Source organism: Macrotis lagotis, chromosome 3 (genome assembly GCF_037893015.1).
Source record: "Macrotis lagotis isolate mMagLag1 chromosome 3, bilby.v1.9.chrom.fasta, whole genome shotgun sequence".
Lineage (NCBI taxonomy): Eukaryota > Metazoa > Chordata > Mammalia > Peramelemorphia > Peramelidae > Macrotis > Macrotis lagotis.
The window spans coordinates 149,702,300-149,725,287 of NC_133660.1; the positions used below are offsets into that span (position 1 = coordinate 149,702,300).

General features: G+C 33.2%; 1 protein-coding gene across 2 annotated transcripts in view; it reads left to right on the forward strand.

The window, feature by feature from the left end:
- The window catches only part of EPHA5 (EPH receptor A5), a 567,705-nt gene that overhangs the window by 365,443 nt on the left and 179,274 nt on the right, over window positions 1-22,988 (forward strand). For both annotated transcript variants that reach the window (XM_074229341.1, XM_074229342.1), the window contains 2 exons: window positions 5,463-5,618; window positions 10,573-10,908. In XM_074229341.1, the coding sequence (XP_074085442.1) occupies window positions 5,463-5,618; window positions 10,573-10,908 (492 nt within the window). The remainder of the gene's footprint in view (window positions 1-5,462; window positions 5,619-10,572; window positions 10,909-22,988) is intronic.

Here is a 22,988-nt window from a genome sequence, read left to right on the forward strand (position 1 = left end):
GGACTTAATTAGCATCTCTATGTTGATGATTCTCAAATCTATTTATCATCCTCAGTCCCTCAGTTTACCCCAATATCATTTTTTGAATTGCTTTTAAGACATCTTGAACTAGTTATCCAGTAGATATCTTTAACTTACTATGTCCAAAATAGTTCTCATTATATCTCTCCCCCTAAATCCTTCCCTTCCTTCTACCTTCCCTAAAACTGTAGAGGCAACTCTATCCTCCTGCAAAGGATAAGCTCTCTCGAATGACTTACTTTCTCCTTCCCACCCATGAACAAGATATTGCCAAAGCTTGTTGATTTTACCTTTGATACATATTTCAAATTCTTTTCCTTTTCTCCTCTGACACTGTTGCCACTCTGGCATAGAACCTCATTATTTCATGCCTGGATTAATGTAATATGATGATGGTGGATCTACCTGCCTCACATCTACCCACACTCCAATACATCCTCCAATCTGACATCAAAGTCATTTTCCTAAAACTTAGATCCAATTATTTCACAGACCTCTCCTCAACTCAATTAACTCAAATGACTTCCTATTGTCTCTAGGAACAAATACAACCCATGTCCTTTATAATCTAATTCCTCATACATTTTTAATCTTTTTTTGCATCTTACTTCCCAACACATATTCTTCAATTCAGTGAAGTCCTCCTGTCTATTCCATAAACAACACACTCCATAACTTGGCTCTGGGGATCAGGGTGTTCCCTTATGGCTAGAATGTTCTCCTTCCTCTACTCCGAATACTGATCTCTCTATCTTTCTTCAAATCCAATTAAAAATCCAACTTCAAAAACAGTCCTTTTCCAACTCCTCTTACTTTCAATGCTTTACTTCTATTATTTCCTATTCATTATTCACACAGAATGCTTCATATGTATTTATTTGCAGGTTGTCTTCCAGATCATAAATTCATTGAGAGCAGGATCTGTTATTTGCCTCTTTTTCTCTCCTTTGCTTTGTTTAGTACCTGGATTACAATAGATGTTTAATAAATGTTTTCTGATTGACTGATAATCAGTTGAGTAAATGTTATACCCTAATACTAACTCACCTATCATATACATCTAATCCACTGTAACATTTTGCTCTATCTTTTTTAAAACATTATCTTATAAATCTTTTTCTATCGATTCATAAGTCACTCATTACATCTTGCTTGAACTATTATAATAGTCTGCAAATTGGTCTCAATACCTCACATCTATTTTTAATATATTCTATTCATACTACATTCAGTTGTTATAATGAGAATGCTAAAGTGAACTCTAACTTTATCAACTTTTCCCCACTTTTAAACTACTCAATAAACTCTACTGGCTCAAATTGCCTCTTATGTAAAATATTAAATGTTCTCTTTAGTATGTCACCTCCTATATTTCCAGTCTTCTTACAATGTATTTCTCTCCATACAATCCTGATCCAGCTCTACAGGCCTTCTTGTAGTTATTGAATTCCATTTTCTGATGTTGTGCCTTTCTCCTGGCTGGCTTTTATGCCTGCAATATAATTCTCATCTTTACTTCTTAACTTCATTGGTTTCCTCAAGTTTGCTAAAATTCTTCTAAAACTTCTAAAACTTCTAAAGAAGTTTTTTTTCATTCTCCCAGCTGCTACTGTCCATTTATATATCTTCCCTTTTGTAATATGACCTCCTTAAAAACATAATTATTATGATGATGATGATGATTAGTCTTTTTTATCAATTATAATTATCATACTACTGGGAAGATAGTAAATGCTCAATAAATGCTTATTGACTAATGAATCATTCTTTCCTTTTCTATAACTTTAGATTTGAGGATATGAAATTTCCTTAAAGTGGAACTGCTGACCTGTGTTCCATTATCCACCTGTGAGGAATCATTCTTTCACCAGGAATGCAAGCATAAAAAGAAAATAGAGCTTTATTAAAAGAAGCTACAACACAAAAGAAAGTAATAGGAAAGTTAAGGAGGGATTAAAGAAAAAGCCATGTGTATTGCTAATTATTCTTGACAGGCCAGCTGCCAGGTTCAGCAGATGTCTGAAAAAAGAGAGATAAAGCCCCTCCCAAAATCTCCTTAAATTCCCTCCATGATCTATGGGAAGAGGTGGTGAACTGGGAATGGACCAACCTGAATAGGAGAGTTTACCTTTTGGAGAGGCGTTGAAAGGTCTTGGATTCCAGTATGGGTGATTTCAGATGTTGTTACCAGCACCTACACAACCTAATGACCCTTACCAAAAGAGAACAAGGTTAGACTGAAACAGGTCAGGATGGAGTATTTTAACAGAGGGATAAAGCAAGAAGGAAGATATTTTTTACAATGCAAATAAAAAGATTGTTGTAGCTGACAAATTCATCCTAAACTCAATATAGGAGTAAGTCACTCTGAATTTACATAGGTTTATTTTTAGGCAAGAGAAAAATATATCTCTAGGAAATTAAATCCTTTAAGCTTGCATGTTGCTCATCTCCATGTATATTTCTTCAAAGTTGTGATTTATTCTGAATAAGTGATGCCTGTTGTGTAGACTACCTTTGTTACTTTTGATCTGGTATGCTTCTACAACCCATTAAACTCTTGCTTGGGATACATAGGGTTTAAGTGACATACCCATTTTCATATATCTAATATATGAGAGAAGCAGAACCACCTGAAAGCTTCCCTAAAACCAAGGCCAGGCTTCCAGCAAGTACAGCAAGATGTCTATCTTTGAAAGAAATAATTTAATTAAATGGTTTGTAGAGATCAGCAAACATGAGATCTGACTTTATTACTCTTTATTGTTCATTAAAATTGATCTTCATGTCTCTAATCATTTTACTGTTGGATATTGGGTAGACAGAATTGTTATTTTTAATATATATGTCAATTAGAAAATATTTGTGTTTCAAAAGAATCAAATCATTTTTATCTAAGTATTCTAATTAAAAATAGGAAACTACATTTTTAAAAGGAGTTGATTATACACATATATACATATATATGTTTGTCAAAATGCAATGTCAAAATTGTTAGATATTCATTATAATTGAGATATTTTCCTGTTATTAAGAACATGGCTATGAAAATACTTGTTAAAATAAGACCTGATGATCTAAAGAAAAAAATTTCATCTTTTAAATTGGAATGTTTCCTCTTTTTATATAAAAGAAGGTATTAAAATAATCAGATAAACTAAAAATATAAGAAAGCTCTGAAATGGTAGAAATCAATGTTTTTGTGAGATAAGTCAATATATGAAACCATTTTTGCATATCCAGAATACTAGAATAGAAATAATATTATCAAATTATTGTTTCCAGGAAAAATGAAATTTTTTAATCTTTTTGGTTTAACATGTATAACAGAAAATAGCATTCATTTATTTGTTCCATCCTTTGCCTTCTGTCTTTAAATTCAGAGACCTTTGGGATTTTGTAAGATGGGATTTTTTTGTGACATTATAACATATTTTTAGAGCTCATTTAAGAATAAAAATTTTATAACTTATTTGGGGTGATTGTCAGATATGTAGAATTAGGGAGGAATCACTTTGCATTTAAAAGGGACGAAAGAAGATGCCTTGTGAATGACTTGTCTAGAAAAGGAGGATGAAATACTTAAGATTTAAGAACTTAATACTTAGTGGTGTAGTATCATGTCTTAGAGTAATTATATTAAAATGGAAAAAAATAGCTCTCTTTCCAATCATTTTGCCACAAGAAAGGAACTAGTACTTTCAAAAGCTCATCCTTATCTTTCAAATATCCCACTTTGGCTATGAATTTGTAAAAGTATTAAATGCTCTTTTCTCAGCATAATTAGATCCACTGAAGAAATATTCTCAATAAAACTAACTCCCACTTATGATCATGGTTGGAAACCCTCTGAGTGATTTACCAGAAACCTCATCTTTTCTGTAATATATGCAAAGCAGACAAATGTGTTGTTTTCAGCAAAATTTTCTATTGACCTCCATGTTTAATGACAAGGTTTTATGTATGTTCAGACTGATACTTGTATGGATTATCTTAACTCTCCAAAATTAATTTTGAATTTAGAGAATTGATGGAATAAGAAACTTATTTGTTAATAATAATCCATAGCCTGACAAAGTATGCTCGAATCACCTACATGAGAACTGTAATATTGAATATTTTAACTATATTTGAGTATAGTAATTGGCTTTTTAAAAGTGATTTTACTGGTATAGTTAATTTTTTGGTTAGGAAACTCCCTCTTCCAATTCAGATTAGATCCTCTCTTCAGTGAATTGCTATTGTCTTAGAGATGAAGACTTAACCTAAGTTTATCCAGTCAGAATTAGAGATATTTGAACTCAGGTTTTCCTGATTCCATAGCTACCTCTCTAATCCCTTGCCCATATTTAGCTCAGAAATACAGCATTATCCCTAATGAAGTTAATCTTAGATCCAGTTTATCATACCAACTTCCCAATGATTCTTTGGGGTGTTTGTGGGGGGGGTGCAAAGGGGTGATAATGTGGTTAAATGACTTTCCCAAGAACAAACAGTTATTAAGTATCAAATGTCTGAGATCCAACTTGAACTCAGGTCTGACTCCAGGGCTGGTCCTCTATCCACTGCAACCACCTACTGTTCCCAATGGTTTTTAAAAAATCAACTGTGATATTAAATGCATTTAATATCTATCATTGACACTTTTAAAGCACCTGAAAATGCAATAAACATACTTTCTATATCATCATCGAAATCACTGACAAAAATATTGAAAAGAATGGGAACAGGATCAAGCCCTGTGACAATATACCTGGAATCACCTTGCCTGATTAATAACAACTGATTAGTTCCATATTTTTTTCTTATTTATTATATTCAAGGCATACAATTCTTTCAGAATGATTATCCATCAAACTATTTGTTTGCATATTTCTCCAGAAGGATATTAAGAGGACTTTATCAAATGGTTTTTGGAAAACGATGCATTGAGTTCTTTTTCCTCTGATCTACAATCAATATAGTATTATATTTGTTTAAAGGAACGGAGGCTCTTTGGTTTGACTTGATATGCTATTGTGAATTGTTCTTGTTCTTAGGGGAGGGGTCATTATGTCTCTTTATAAATGCTCACAAATAATAGACTTAATAATCTATTCTAATAATCTAGAACTTTTCTAGCGATTAGAAACAGGCTCATGTCTTAATAGTTTGCAAAACACATCTTTCCCTTTTTCAGAAAATTGGTGGACCATTTGGGAATCTGATCTTTGCTCTTACAGCTCTTCAATTTTCTTAGGAAATTTTTCTAAGATGATTAAGAATTCAGTGTTCTCATTTCAACATTTTTAAATACAGTTTGCTATAATTCTGCACCTGGAAACAATATCTTTTTGGATTTTTGATTTCATCATTGTTCTCCCACTTTCCACCAATGCAGATTGCCACTCCCACAACAGCTATATGAGGGGAAGAGCTTAGCCTCTGATTTCTTTTGACAGTGTGCAAACCTGGATTCTTCAAAGCCTCACCTCAGAGCCAGAGCTGCAGCAAGTGTCCACCTCACAGTTATACCAATGAAGAAGCTTCGACCTCTTGTCTCTGTGAAAAGGACTATTTCAGGAGGGAGTCTGACCCACCTTCAATGGCATGTACAAGTAAGGAAACCCTGTGTCTCTTCGATGATGCTACGCTCATATTGTACCAGTCTGAAGGAGTGGCATGATAGAAATAAAACAATAACATTGCATGTTTTTTTTTCGTCAATGGGCATAGTGTTTACTCACCCTAATCACATGAATGTCTCTGAAGAAAGTCTCATAAAGGCTAACTTCGCAATATAATATACCAGTACAATCACCTATATATTCCTTAAGCTAGACTTTAGAAAGAAGGTTTTGGGTGACATCTCTTTCACTTTGCTTTATGGTTGAATTCTGTTACTGATAATTACTACATTGATGACTAAGGTCCCTTCCTGTCCTTTCCTATAGGCCATGAACTGTATTTGAATCCTCAGTCTTCCAACTCATTTAAACATAGAACGCCCTTTGTCAGAAAAGAGACAACCATGCTTCAACCTGTTCCATTGATTTGTAAAGAGCAGTTTGTAAAAGAGCAGTTTAGTCATGTATGGTGCTTCTTCAAATCTAGGCAAGTTCATTTAGCATCTCAGACACTGGACTTTTCAAATTATTATTACAGACTTTTGTCAAAGATCATGTCAATGAATATCCTTGGATATAGTTTCTTATTATTCTGTGATCTCATAATGCTTTGCTTATCATCCTAAAAATGAACTATATCTGTAAATGTTCTCTTTGAATTACAAAGCTGCACTGGCAACACCCCTGTTGATCAATGGTCCTATTGGTCTCTCTGGAATCTATGGAATCTAGCATACTGTCACCACAATTCTTCAGTTCTATAAATGATATAGATAAACTTAAGTCATCACTGAAAAGAATATTCAAAGGATTTCAAATAGACATTTTAATGAAAATCTAACAAAAAAGGGAACATAAAAGAGAGTCCAAACCAGCAGTTGCATCTTTGGCCTAAGACCCCTTCCATTTAGCCCACTGCTTATTTCTCAAGTTTGTCTTCTTATATTTTAGTCCCTGACCTAGTGAGTAATTGCCTTCATGACAGGGATCTCTCCTGATAATCCTTGACCATTGAAACAGATAAATCTCACTCAGAAAAGCAATGTCCCAAATAACCCAATATTTCATTTAATTGTTCCATTCTTCCTAGTTTCCAAAGTTTTTCTAGAATACATTTTCCCAATTCTTCAGATGATCTTTGTTAAATGTCTTCAGACTGAAGTTCTTATTGATTCCCTCTGAGAATGCTGATTTTTATGAATTAGAGCATCACTCATTTCAAAACATTGCTATTGAAATTGAAGTCTTAAAGACTTTGAGATGAGCAGCTGAACCTTCTGCACAAAACCCCATTGAGACCTTTAAGCAATTTATCCTTTGTCTAAGAAAAAAAACTTCAAAAAATTTCTTTTGAAAATAAAAACCACAAAAATAGTGGATATGTACAATTATTGGCAGTTTACAACTATCAGAAAATAAATATGTACTGCATGAATTCATCTAAAATGAATAGATTTTTGTTGTTTTAATTGATTAAAGGTTCTTGATTTTTGAAAGTTATATAATTCCCAGCAGTCTTGAGAATTCTAGTCATTTTTGATATCTTAGTGGCATGAAGGAGAATTCAATTGGGGATGGAATATTTGAGAACAGAAACATGTCTAGGAATTTTAGGTTAGATAAATGTATAAAGCCCTTTAGTCCTGACCCATGTGCTTTTGTTTGAATACAATTAAATTCAACAAATGTTTGTTGAATTTTAAATACTCAGATATTTGAAACAAAGATACTTGGAGGGAAGGGAAAGAAACACAAGTAAAGGGAGTCTGGTTTGAGTTCTCTTTATAGCTCCATTAATCCTGTATACATTTTCAAACATGGAAACAATCTCAGTTTCCTCAAACAGAAAGTGGTATGTCTCTGATCTGGATATTGTAATAAGAGTGGGATAGTTCTAGAACCAGAGTTTAGAGACATAAGCTTCATATTGGTAACCACTTTGGTTATGTAAATTTTTCATCTTTTTTTTTTAAAGGAGCATTAAATTGTCTGCATGCCTCAAAATTCTGATATAATGTTCTTTTAATTCTATAAAACAATATGTATAACTGTATAACTGTTTTCAGTTGCTTTCTGAGTGATGCACATAATGCATATGTTTCCCACAAGCAGATGGAATGATAAATGTTCATATGAGAAGCTTAAATGTTATTTTCTGCTTAGTTTTATAAAATTTAAGTTCATGGCACCAATTTTAAGCCTTATTTTATTTAAGAAGTGAGAAAATGCAGAAAAAAAGAAAAATATCAATTACACAGTTTTTCAGGAACACTTTTCAGAGTCCCACTTCTTTGTCTATATCCTCCAGTATGCATGCTTAGAAACAGTAGAATGCCATTACATATCTTCACCTTTAGTCTGAGTTCATTTTTTTTCTTGCTGCTTCACAGTTGAGCTTGTGTACAACAACACACACATTGACTTCAAAGACATTTTCATATTCTAGGGAGAGGTTCAGAGCAGGAAAAAAGATGGGATTTGGTGCATGTTTCCTATTGCAAAAGAATACTTTCTATGTATGATATTTCATTTGAGGGGGCAACTAGGTACCACAGTGGATAGAACATCAGCCATGGAGTCAGGAGGACCTGAATTGAAATCTGGTCTCAGATACTTAATAATCACCTAGCTGTGTGGCTGTGTGATCTTTGGGGAAGTTATATTGCCTTGCAATATATATACACACACACACACACACACACACACACACACACACACACACACACACACACATATATATAATTTGAATGCTTCCTCCCCCTCCCTAAAAAAAGACACTCAAATATTTTAAAAATAGGCAGTTTTAAAAATAGACTTTACAAATTGCACATGCCTCTTTTTGGTATCTTTCATTGATGGGGGGGGAACCCTAACAGTTCAGTCAGAAAATGCAATTCTCCCCTTTCCTGCCTATCCTTTAGAAAGTTGGATAATAAAGTCAAATCATCTTGCAATCTCATATGGCCTTTTCTGTCACAAGTATTATGTTTTTGTTAGAATACTTTTGTATATTTGTATGTATTAGTATCTTAGTATCAGGAGAGATTAAAATAGAAGGTTTTTGTGTGGTGATGGATTTCAAAGGTGTTACTATTTTACTTATGTGGTTTTTAAATGGTAGTACTGTATAAATAAAGTCTTAGATAATATATATCCTTTCCTCTCTTATTTCACCTCCACTATAATTATGCTTCCAAATCTTCACAATTGATTCACATTTTTAGATTTGTCAGAGAAAATATATAATAGGAAAATTAATTTATGACTTTTATAATATTTTTGATATATTAATACTAATAAATTATATTTATAACCCTTAATTTCAAAGTGAAATCCTAACAATATCCCTGTTGTATGTATACTTCACATTTTAATATCTGCATTTTACAAATGAGAAGACTTACACTTTAAGGTTGTAACATATAGTCCTTTAAAGTTTGCAAAGCATTTTACATATATTATTTAATTTAATGCTGATAAAAATCCAGTGATATCAATACTAATTTCCATATTGTAGGGGAGGAAATTGAGAAAAATTACGTGATTCATGTATGATAACCTAAATAATCAATGTCATGGTCAAGACTCCTGACGCCAAGTATAGTAGTCCTTTGATGCATTCCTGATACATTGTATCTTAGCCATATATATGATAAACTACTCCACCATGTTATTCCATTTCAGCAAAAGTTTCCTTTCCAGGGCTCTGAAAAAATACAATTTTTAATTTCTACTTTATGAATCCCTAACATGTGATCATTTCATAAATTCAGTTATGTATTTAGGTCACTATGTAATTCAAAATCCATTATTTTCAATATGTTGATTTTTTTCACCACAAATTAGTCACAGTAATTTACAGAATAGAACATCCCCTCCATATCTTCAAAGGCATTAAGAAATTCCCAGTGTTGTGCTGATTTCATTATTAGCATCAGAATTCAAATATTTCATTAAGATAATTTCTTCCTGAATAAGACAAAAAAGGAAATTTCTTTTTTTAGTAATGATATTTTAATTTCAACTCCAGTAGAAACATTGACAACTTAAGTAAGAAGGCAGGAAAGTCAGCTTGTAGGTGTTGGGATATGGGCTGTAATAATTGTGGCAAATATAATTTTTTTCATCTGTTTTGATGTTCTTGGGATGAAATTTGTTATGCTTTCTCCAGACACTAAACAGTTGTGTATGTTTTAAAAAAAGCAAAAGAAAAAATCCAAACTATTTCCTATTAAGGAAATAAATGTTCTAGAATTATTTCTCATTGTTTTCTGTTTCATGAACCCCATATATTTAGTAAATTATAATCTATGCATTGTAAAATTATAACACTAAAGAAGTGTCAAGTGAAAAAATGTTATTACAGAATGTAATGGTTGATCAGCGTCTTAAAACCTGATGCTTTCTTGACAGAATGGGGGAAGCTTTAAAAATACTGTATGTGATTTGGCATGAGGAGATGAAATATATTTTGAATATGTGTGAAATGTTTCTGCCAACTCTGTGATTTGGGATCAAGGACTACAACTTAAGGGAAAAAAAGCACTGCATAAGTTTCCATTTACATTTCATCTTCATTTACCAGACTGGTAGGAACTAGTAGTAAAGAGAAATTATATGTTCAGGCCTGAAGAAAAGGGTTAAATGTTAAGTATTATCTACACATACAAACGCACATACAAATAATACCTAATCATTACACGCTACCTTATTCAATAGTATATTCTAAAATAAAACTTTCTTTTATTCCACTAGTTTTAGAAATATAACTCAAGAAATAAGATTTACTTCAAAGGGACAAATTGACCATTACTTACTTCCTACTTTAAAAAAAAAGACAACAAAAATATGTTATATATTTCTTCAGCCCAGGGAATTGTGGGATGAGGAATGCGTAACAATATCATCTTAAAATATGTTTTTCTCACTTTACTTTGCAAACCAGGACCCCCCTCAGCTCCTCGGAATGCCATCTCAAATGTTAACGAAACTAGTGTCTTTCTGGAATGGATTCCTCCTGCAGACACTGGTGGAAGGAAAGATGTATCATATTATATTGCATGCAAGAAGTGCAACTCCCATGCAGGTGTGTGTGAGGAGTGTGGCGGTCATGTCAGGTACCTCCCCCGTCAAATCGGCCTGAAAAACACCTCTGTCATGATGGTGGATCTCCTCGCTCACACAAACTATACCTTTGAAATTGAGGCAGTGAATGGAGTATCCGACTTGAGCCCAGGAGACCGGCAGTATGTGTCTGTAAATGTAACCACAAATCAAGCAGGTAAGTGGAACTCTGAAACCAGGAGGTGCTTCAGGCCCCGAATCTATTATAGTTTGTTGTGTAGTAGTGCTCTTTGTTGATTCAGGAAGAGGGCTTTCAAATACAGGCTAAGAGGCCTAAAGTGATCATATACTTTCAAGGGTTTTCTGAGTTCTATGATCTCATATTCTAAATCATCTTGCACCAACCATTACAGGAGATAAGGCAATAAACTTTGTTTTGTTTTTGTTTTTTTCTTTCCTATGTTTCAATGCTTCCTTTAAAATCTTCATGACACTGTTTTGATTTTATATACTTTTTTTAACCAATGAAATGTGAATGGCATCATTTGACAGCTTACTTCATACTGATATGAGTTTATTTTTAAAGCTTTTACTAATTAAGCATTTGGTAGAAAGCTATCAATAGGTGACCTTGTTTGGCACTTCAATACAACTTTTTTTTAGCATTTTATCATTTCCTTTTTGTGATGATGTTTTTAATTACAAAATGAATTGTATGCAAAGTGAAAAAAAACATTTTCCTTGCTAAATTCCTTTCTAGAAATTGAGATGACTGAATTAATACTTCCCCCCCCTTCTTTTAGAGTTCTAAGTCTTGTTAAGGAGGAAATGATCAAGTATCTTTTACAATTGTTATATCTTTACATTCTTTTTTCATTTTCTCCATTTTATGACTCAACATTTTCATTAAAAAATTCTTCCTTTTAATAAGAATAATTAGATCAGGTAGTTTCCATTTATTCATCCCATTTTATTCAGTTATACTCAAAACATATTACTTAGTGGTTTTTTTTCCTTTGTTTTGGTTGATGATTATCTAAAATAGTTTATAAAAACAAGATTTCAGGGAATGAATTATGTTCCCCACTACATCTCATTCCTAAAGGACTTCCTCCTTACATTTTTAGTATTTCTCATTTGAATATGCCTTTGGTCTGAAAATATGTCCCATGATTCTCTCTTTTTCATGAAATATAACAATGTTTGACAGAGCAGCACCATGATTAGGCTGACATAATATTAATATATATTTGAAGTTCTAGAAACTAGGGTTGCTAGAATGTTACTGATAATTAGACTTAATCAAATTAATTAATTTTGATGCATCAAGTAAACCATGTTACTCTTTCTTGAGGTTAAGAAAGAAAAGTCCTATTGAGTGCTCAATTACTTCCAGGTGATATAATAAAAGTAAGCTTCCAACAGTAGCAGAGATGATATCATGGCAATTGTGAAGGCACCTGTTTGATTTAACACAGCAGTTATCCTTCGTTTCATAGACTTTAGCTTCTCTATTATGCAGCTAAGTTTTTTTTCCTTTCTATAAGATTCCCTAGAGTATATGGATTTAGCAATTTCTCTCTCTGAATTTTATTCTGTTTCAATAAAGTGGACAATAGACATGAATAGGGATAGGCTACAAAAACAAACAAAAAAGATTATTATTGTCATCTAGTACTTGTCCTGATAAGAACACTAATAAACTGAATAGATTGTGATTCAATGTTAATTATGTAAAAATTCAGAGTTCTATTTTGAATTTCATTTGAATCTCCCAGTAGCACTGTTGCTGTTCTTGTTCTTGTTCTCTTCCATTTTGTTGTTATTGCTGTTGTTCTACTCCGCCTCCTCCTCTTCCTTCTTCTTCTTCCTTCTTTCTTTTTCTCTTCCATCTCCTCTTCCTTCTCTTCTTCCTCCTTTCTCTCTTCTTCCTCCTTCTTTGTTCCACCTCTTCTTCCATCTTATTTCTAATGCTTCTTCCTCTAGTAATTTTACTTTTGGAAGAATTATTTTTTTTAGTTTTTGCAATACAGTGGGCTTAAGTGACTTGCTCAAGGTCATACAGCTAGGTAATTATTATGTTTCTGAGACTGGATTTGCACTCAGGTCCTCCTGATTCTAGGGCCCGTGCTCTAGCCACTGCACTACCTAGCTGCCCCAAAACTTTGTTAATAACCTAGAAGTAGAGGGATACCTTTGATTCAATTTTCAATGGTATATCCAGATCTAAAGTTTAAGTGTTCTTTGACACTAAGATTTATTTAAGCAAGGAAACTTGGTGTGTATAATTGATCAAGATATATCATTTGGATTTTTATTTGAACCTATAATTTAATCATTTGGGGGAATTACAGGAAAGCTAAAACTGAATTAATATAGTCTATCTACTTTCCTTAAAGGGATTTTGTGGGGATCAAATATTTGTAAATAATTTACCATAGAAACTAGCATAAATTAGACACTTAATAAAGGCTTATTCCCTCTTCCCTTTCCAGCCTTATCCCCAAAGACTTGCCTGAAAATACGAAGTGGCTTCCTACGGGTTATTAACCAGTAATGATTAGAGGCAGGTCTGGAGATTAATGCTTAACACCAAGTGAATCTCTCTAGTCACTACTCCATACTGCTCCTTTAGGGTATATAGATCATAGATTTTCCATTGTAAGGGATCTCAGAGTATCTGGTCATATTCATTTTGTAGTATGTGAAGACAGAACCAGAGAAATTGTGAGTTGTACAAGGCTCAAAAGTTCATATATTATTTGAACCTTGAACTTCTGATTTCCAAGTTTAGTGATATTTTCCCATTGTACCATTTATATTACCATTATTTATAAATGTGTATGATATGATTTTGTTATCTTAAAGTTTCAATTCTCTTTGGCTAAATATAGCAGAATATCAGCACTTTTTTCAGACAAGGAAATAAGCTTCAAAAAGCACCAGGGCAAATTTCACATTATTAGTAGTTCATAAAACCTCTAAATCAATTTATTAGAAGAAGTTCAATGTGGAGCAGAGTTGGAGTACAGTAATGGGGAAAAAATGAGAAGATACAAGGATATTAGACCTAATCTAAAGAAGCCCAGGGAACCAACAAGTCAGTCTTCTGGGGAACTTAACTCACCTGTTGTACAACAATGTCAAAAAAATGGAGCCATAGAGTCACTTCCTATGGTAAATATGATGTAAGGACTTTAAATGAACTAGTTATATAATATCTATAGCCTTTCAGTCATATAATATTGATATATATTCCATAGTCTTTAAGAAATTGCATTTCATCATTATTCTCCAAGAAGCATCTCCCCATCACTGTTCATCTATAGAGATTGTATCTTCTGAACTAACCAATGGGGTTGGAGAATGCGCAAGAAACTCCTTAATAACTAACATAAATATTTTCTAAATGTTGGGGTTTTAAGGCAAAATTCCAATTCCCACTCAAGTTTACATGACAAACCAACTGACAAAAGGAACCCAACAGGAAGAACTTGGTCAGAAAGAATTCAGCTATCCCCAATAACTGTCCAATTCCCCTCAAATAGATAACAGGTATATGTATGTGTGTGTGTGTGTGTGTGTGTGTGTGTGTGTGTGTATGTGTGTGTGTACATATATATGTGTGGAATATTGCTGCACAAATATCTTTGATTTTTTCATTGATACTGCTCAAATGACTAATTTTTCATAAATATTACAGAAAACATAAGACTTGTTTGTTTGATTTTTTCTTTTCTTTTCAGTACCAATGAAAAACAAAAATGCACAAGGCTGAAAAAAGTTATCCATACCAGATTTTTTATATATAAAATCCTTGGTATAAATATAAGTCTTTGATTTCAAATATAAGTAAGGATTATTTCCTGTTATTTTGTTGGGGGGGCATTGTTTTTCTCTCAAGTACTTTGCTTCAATTTGGTCACTGGTAATAGTATTAGAACTAGTATTTTCAGAGGTTCAAAATGAAAAATATCACACTAAACTGGGAGCAGAAATTGATTAGCTAACTCTAGCTGATCAGCCTATAAAACTTAATAATGATTTCCTGCCGAGGGTGAATGATTAAATGATTAATTTACGTATGTTTATACAGTATTTAAAGCATTTCCTCCTCCATGATATCATTATAGAGTCTGGCATCTTTCTTTGGGAAAAACTAGCTGAATATAAATGGCAGTTTTTGCATGTGATTTAACATTAATTTGAACTATATCATTTTGAGGGAAAACAAAGTGTTGGGATTTTATTTTTTTAAAGTTGCTATTGCTGTTCCCTAAAAAAAAATAACCTCCCTGGAATAAGAGTAAGGGTTCCCTGAAGTCTTTTTGAAGTTTTTTTTTTTTTTTTATGGAATAAGAGGTATAGAGAATGATAAATTTGCAAAGACAAAATAGAATTATATGAAGATAAATAGTATCTTCAATGAACAAATAAGAATAGTAATATCTATCTTTAAAATTTAGTACCAATCTCTTATCCTATGTTTTTAAATAAAATGAGGAGGTATGGACACAATTAGGATGTCAGTTGGTATTGCAGTATTTTGAACACAGTACCTGGATTTAGAAAGACCAAATTTCAAATATGGTTTCAGGCATATACTTGGTTTTCCCAGTAAAATGAGAATAACAATAACACTTGTTTTTCAGGGTTATTTTAAAGATCAAATAAGATAATAATCTCAAAGGAATTAACAGTGCCTGGCACATAGCAATCCCTATTTAAATATTCATTGATATTATTTTTGTTATTACTATAATTATTACATGGACTCAGAAGTGTTTGAATAAATGAAGAGCTTGGTCTTTAGAAATTTTGAGTGAAATGTACATTGCAATTTCCTTATGGTCCTATACTGTTTAACTTTTTTGTGGAGAATGACAGACATGGCATGGGAAGCAAATTTTTGGATGACAACAAAATCATAAGAGTTAGAGAAGAAAAAGTCAGGTTAAAATATTGGATCAAATTTTAATCTTATTAGGGATAAATTGTAAGAAATCTGTTTCATTAATAAAGTGGCATAACTACATAGGACTTCAACTGAAAAAGATGTGTGAGTTTCATTAAATTTTAAGCTCAGTATGTATCAACAGTATGAAATGGAAGTCAATAAGTTAATGTAATCTTAGGCTACATTGAGAAAGAGCCTAGAATTTAGAACTAAGGAAGTGATATTCCAGCTTTCTTTTGAGTTATATACTATGCTTTATTCACAGTAGCATATATTAGGAAAATATCCACAACACTTGGAGCATATCTAGAAGAGGGAAATTTGGATGATCAGAGTACTAAAGAATATGCAACATGATTAATGGTTGAATTAAATGAGAATATTTATATTTCCTGAGAAAAGCAGATATAGGAGATATGTTATATATTTGTACTAGGAATTGGAAATTCTAGAGGGAAAGAGAGAGGGAGTTAGAGAGGTAGAAAGAACAATCATATTAAAGTTATATGTGTATCTATATGTGTACTCGCCTACATATTCATAGAAGTATATAAGATGCTGGATTCTGGAGTCTATGAACTACTACACAGTGTTTAGAAAAATTAAATGACAGTATCCTTCAAAAAAGATTGGTACTGGAAGTTTCTAGAAAATGATATAAAGTACTAGAAGATGATATAAGAAAAAAACTTTCAAATGGAGGAATGTGACTCCTTGAGACATAGTGTATCTTTCCTTCCTAGAATTCTTCAAATAGATGCTAGATGAGAATTCTTGGTCAGATATAGGAGAAATCAGATGGCTCAGTCCTTACTAGATCATGGATTCTGTAATTCTATTATTTAAATAAATAATCAAAAGCACTGTTTTGAATATACCATTCAGCAATCTACATTATTAATAAAAAAAGAATAATGCATTGCTGCAAAGTTTTTTTGGATCAGAACCAGAAGATTTCATCAATGTAAGGAGAACCTGCTAAGGAACTTTCTCTTCCAGAGAAGACTGTCACCTTCTCTATACTTATAGTTCTGAAGAATTTCCTGGGGCATTGAAAAGTAGATGCATATGTTCACATGCAAATATAGCATTGTATATATATACACATGTATATAAACATTACTTTTGATCAAAACCAAGCTTCTCTACCAAATATGTATGCTCTTCCTTCCTCTTTTTCCTCTCTCACTGTCTTTGCTACTGTAAATCTCTCTTTCTCTCTGTATATATACATATATATAAAATCAACTTACAGTACCATATTATAAATAGCATGACATATATTCTATATTTTTGCAAGACTCTCTTCCAGATCTTGGGAATACAGAGACCAAATAAAATAAAAGCACTCCCCAGTCCCCAATGAGTTTATTTTTTAATGGAACTTACAAAAAAGACACATGTATATTTATAATATGAGAAGAAAGAGAATGCTACCAGTTAAGGTGTTTAGGAAAGGCTTCTCTCACTGGAGATGACTCATGGACTGAATCTTGAAGGGCATTAGAACTTGTAATACATGGTGAAGAAAGAGCACATTTGAGAAATGACAGACAGTGTATGAAAAGAACTAGAGTTCAGAATTTGCATGTTTAGTTCAGAGAATAGGAAGTAGGCCAATTTAGATGGAACATAGAGTATGAAATAATTCTGTAAATATTGGTTGAAAAAAGCAAGGCATAGGTAAGATTGTAGAGGAGAGTAGCATGCATCAAAGCTCTCCAAAATCCCCCTCCAATCACTCTAAAATAATGTCTCAGAGTTAATTCTGAATAAGTAGACCAACATAAGGTCAGAAAAAATAATTTATCAGCCAAGATAACCTATGAGGTCATCAGGAAAGATCTGTTTCACCAGGATTGTGGTAGAAACTGGATCATGATACAGACCAGGTAGCTGCATTGGTAGCAACAGCAGAGGGAGCTCTCAGCCCAATAGTGCTGATGATGGATGATGGTGGTGGTGATGGTGGTGCTGATGAGAATGGTTCTCTGTGTGTGTTTCTGTGTGTGTGTGTCTGTGTGTGTGAGAGACAGAGAGAGAGAGAGAGAGACAGAGAGAGAGACAGAGACAGATACAAACTAGTCAGAAGTAGATCATAGGGCTCTCTTTGTTGGCTTCATTACTCTGCTTGCCAAGTTCTAAGTCATAGTCCAAGGCACAAAATGAGAAATAGTACCTGTGAATATAAGAGAACAGGCACTGTGATTGTGGTTCCAGAGTCAAGCGGAATACTTTAGGTTACTCTTGGGGAATAGGAAAAGAGAGAGAGAAGTACTTGGAATTGTGACTACAAGAGAGCAGGGATCATAGCTCAGAGCCATGAAGAATGGTAGTACTGGGAGCTACAAGGAATAAATTCCCTTCATGGATTAAAGATCTGTGCCCTGGGAAGTAGAACTGTGAGCACAATGTTCTTCAGAACATATACTGGAAATAATGAAAATTTGCAACATGAAAAGCTTGAAACTTGGAACAGTGGTCCTTTGACCTGAAGAAAAGAGCCAAACTTTAACAGAAAATTTAAAACCCAAATAAAAGATTGGAGAGGAAGTAAAAAGAACAATAACATCCTCATCATAATGAGTTATTACTGTGAAAGAACTGCTCACATCACAAATCTAGAAGACAACAATGTCAAAATAGCTATAAGCATAGTCCCAAACAAAAAATTTGATTGGATACAAATCCAACAAGAATTTCTCAGAGAGCGCAATAAGAATTTTTTAGTATTAATTAATTAAGAGAAGTAGAAGAAAAGAAAAATTGAGAAAAGAAATGAGAGTGATCGAAGAAAATATTCCATGAAACCAAGAAAAATAAAATAAAATCAAAAAACACGAAAACAAAAATAAGGAAATGTGAAGTATCTCACTGGAAATACAATAATCATGGAAAACAGAGTAAGGAGAATTTTTTTTTAAAGAATTAATGATGATGATGTTTTTGTCCTTCATTCTCAAAGAAGATCATGATATCAGGGAGGTAATGCCAGGACAAGTACATGATTTTGATTTCAGTCAGGGGCGGGCTGTGCTAAGTCATCAGCCTCACTTTAACCTCCACAGCCATGTGGATCCAATGGCCAAATGTGAATCAGGATAACTGTAGATGACCCTAAATGCAAGACAATCAGCATTAAGTGACTTGCCTAACGTCATATAACTAGTTAGTGTCAAGTGTATGAGCTTGGATTTGAGCCCCCATCCTCCTGACTCCAAGGTCAGTCCTATAATCCACTGAGTTACCACTACCCTATTTGAAAATAGTTGTACTCCCTGAAAGCCCTAGAAGTTGCCAGGTTTCCGTGATAGTGTGTATGTCTGTGTATTTTTCTGTGTGTGTGTGTGTGTGTGTGTGTGTGTGTGTGTGTGTGTGTGTATTTTACCATGAATTTGGTGTCAAATTGTATACAAATTTTTTTTTTGCTATCCCCTAGGAACTTATGTTCCATTGAATAAAACAATATTTAGCTAAATTGGTGTATATATATACAATATAGATAGACTGTAACCTTGGCATGAAAGACAGGAGGATCTAAGTATGCTGAGGAAGTTGGGTATTTTTGAAAAATATGGAATTTTAAGTAGTTTAGTGAATCAGGTATTCTGAGAGGTACAAGGAATGAGGGAGCACATTTTAGGTACAAAAGACAGAGAGGGGTGATGGAATAATCATTTAAAGATGAGCAAATAGATACATGTTGAGGTTTATATTTTGTATTTTTTCTACATATTAACCCTACTTTATTTCTAGACAGACAGTGAACCATATAGAGACCAGTCCCTGGGTTTCATCAGTCCTGTTACTCAACAAACACCTCTGTACAATCTTTATAACAGTGAGATTCTAAGAAGAATTGAAACAATAGATTATTCAGACTTTAAACATGGCAAAACATGCATTACAATGCTAGAAAAAAAGTGGGAGGGGGAAGCAAAAGGAGAAACTTTTGAAAGAATCACTGACAATGTAGGTAACAAAGCTCACTGCTGTCAACTTTTATGAAGCAAATGTACAAGTTTTCATTTTCCAATAATTATTATGTCTTTAGTACAAATTTCTTAGAACTCAGTCATTGTTTTGCATTGAAGTTCTTCTCATTTGTGATTTGATAAAAAAACAAAATATGCACAGGCAGATTTAAGCAATAAGAGAGAAATGGTATATACTTCATGTACCACAAAGAACAGGAGGAAAAGAGAATGAATCTTGTTGGAACCTGTAATATCTCCATATGCATTTATTATGTGTGAGAAAAGTACAGTAGAAAATGTATTATTGTGATCAGGATAATTTCAATTATATAAATTGTAGCCAAATTTAGAACACTGAGTAATTTATAAATGGCCCAGTGTTCTAAATTTGATTTCCTAATGCTTAATGTGTTTGTTTAACATTCAGGTAATATTTTTCATGTTTTATGGAGTCTATATAGCATGGTCCTAGAAGATCTGAATTTGGATACTGGCTCAGCTGCTTGTTTATCTTGAGGAAATTTAAAATCTTTTGTACCACTAAATCTGTAATTATAGAATTTTTGGTATTGATCCCTCTGTTGTCATCATCATTTTATTTTGGTGGGGAGGTATGTTGTAATTGTTATGTTTGGTTTAGTTTTGGTTTGATTTTGGCTAAAGTTGACTTTGAAAATCACTAATTTATTTCATTTAATATACTCACAGAAAGCCTAAATCTCTCAAATGATTCAATCAATTCTTAAATCAGGAGTACACTAGTTCTTAATTTTTGAATAATAAATTGCTTTGAACATTGAATGAAGACTGATGAAGCCATATAGAAAATAAATCTGAAAAAAAAAATCAGAAATACTTCCTCTATGTCAAAGTCTACCACAACAATATTTTGCAGAACTAGGAAGTCTAACATGGTCAAAATTAGCAGTTAAATGCTTCTCAGAGAAAAATGCCCTTTGGGGAAGGGAGGATTTTCTCTCTTCACTCACTCTTTTCTCTTGAGCAGGTAATAATCATTTGAAATTCAGAGCACTCAAAAAGAAGTATTACTCAGGGCAGCTAGATGATATAGTGGTTAGAGCACCAGCTTTGGAGTCAGGAGGACCTGAGTTCAAGTATGGCCTCAAACACTTAATAATTAGTTACCTGAGTGACCAAAAGTATCCCTAGACCAACAGTGACTGATAATATTAGGATATATCTGGAACTTGTTGATTGTCCTTTATTCTCAAAGAGGACCATGGGATGCTATGACATGTATATGAATTAGATTTTAGTGAGCAAGGGCTGAGAAAAGTCACCAGCTTCACTTTCTCCCCCAGAGGTATCTGGGTCTATATAGGCAAAACCAATGAGACAGATAAAGGAAAGGTACTCTCTAGACTTAACAGGGGTACTGCCCCCCCCCTATATTCTAACAAGGAGCTATACCTAAGGTAGTTGGGACATACTGAAAATATTTACAAATGGTTTGTCAACTGATTGTTAAATTTTCAGAACCTAGCAAATGCTACAAATCAGACCTTGATTTATTGATTTGTAAATTGTTTGGATATAAGAACGTGATGGAGAAAATTTAGATTTAAAATTATGTTGTGGCTACATTTTCTTTTCTTAGAGCTTGTTATTAAACATTTACCAGCGTACAACTTTTTAATAACAACATGATGACCCATCAAGGGTCTTCTAATAACCAGGAGCTGTGAGTCTTCCCTGTGAATATACTTTCTCTCTACATGTAAGCCCATTCTTCTCTGTGACTTTTTATATTCAAAGGGAGAGTTAACCATGCATTTAAAAGACTTAAATTTCTACATCAATTGATAAGCCTTTTCTAAAAGCTAATTGAATCTGGCTGATAATCAATAGGATGTATAACTATGGGGTCTCATAAGCAATAATTCTAGAATTCCTAACCTTTTGGGTTACAACTATAACCCTAAGAGGCTACTTGGCACACCAGTGGGAATGGAAAGCACCAAACTACACTTTATATATGTAAATTAAATTAATCTTCTTCGGAATATGAACTATTTGCAATTCAAAAATTCTTGTACATTTATATGAATTACTGTCAAAGTTTAGTTCATATTTTGATTATAACCTATAACATCTCCATTGATTGAGGTAATCCTTACTTCTGAAGTACATTAGAGGGCAGCTGTTATCTCCTTTATTGTTTATTTTATTAATCTATGAATAAGGTTTCTCATAACAGGCTGAATATAGATCAAGTGCTTTGAGTGCTTAAGAGTCTTTCAAATTAAACAGGATTATTTATTAGTTCACAGTTTTAACTGGTATACAAGACAAGAACTGCACCCTTTTTTATATAGGGGACTCTATGAGGAAAAAAACTTCTGTCAATACGTTAAACGTCTCTCTTCAACTTTGAAAAAAACTATTAGAAGATGGCTCAGTATTTCCTTGGGTAAGGCACCCTTAATCATGTTGTCAGTATATGTCATTGGTGGGAACTGAACCCATGGACAAAATGGCAAGATTCTTTCTTTATACTTTTAGAGCTTTTTGTATTCTTTCTTTTTCAGTCTGTTGATACTTTCATTACTGGGAAATTAGGATGACTCTTCTTTTATCACTATCCTTAGAAAATCCATATTGTTGGGCAGCTAGGTGATGCAACTGTGAGAACATCAACCCTGAAATCAGGAGGACCTGAGTCCAAATTTGGATTCAGACACTTGGTACTTATGTGACCTAGGGCAAGTTGCTTAAGTCTAGTGCCCCATAAAAAAGGAAAAAAAGAAAATCCATTTTGAATTTCTATTAATGAGAAAGGACTGAATTCTGTGGTAGGGACAGCAATGGGATGGGGTTAATAATACATATTTGTAGTGCTTATTATGTTCAGGGGACTGTGCTAAGTGCTTTTTATAATTTTCTCAATGGAACCTAACAACAACTCCATGAGATAGATGATATTTTAATCTTTATTTTATTGTTGGCTAACATGAGGCAAACAGAAATTGGGGAATTACTTTCTGTCCTAAAGATAGTTAGGTCCCTGAAACTTACTTTGTACTCATCTCTCCAGCTCCAGGTCCATGTACTCTATCAACTGTGCCCCTAGTTTATATTAAGTTCCTCAGATAGCATTCTACTCAAGTTGCTTTGAGGGTTTCCATTTATAAGGGTTTCCATTTATAAGATCTTCTTTCTTATGATCAATGGCAAAGGCCAGAACTGCCAAACCAATTGAACAGGGGTACACTATTAGAAACATATCCCAAGGAAAACCTAGCTAGCATTGTCGTATAATCCCTGGCCATTTAGGTGCAGGGTTCTCCTAACTATATAATGCATATCTCTGATACTCTCTACTCAAAACAATCTTTTAAGGGT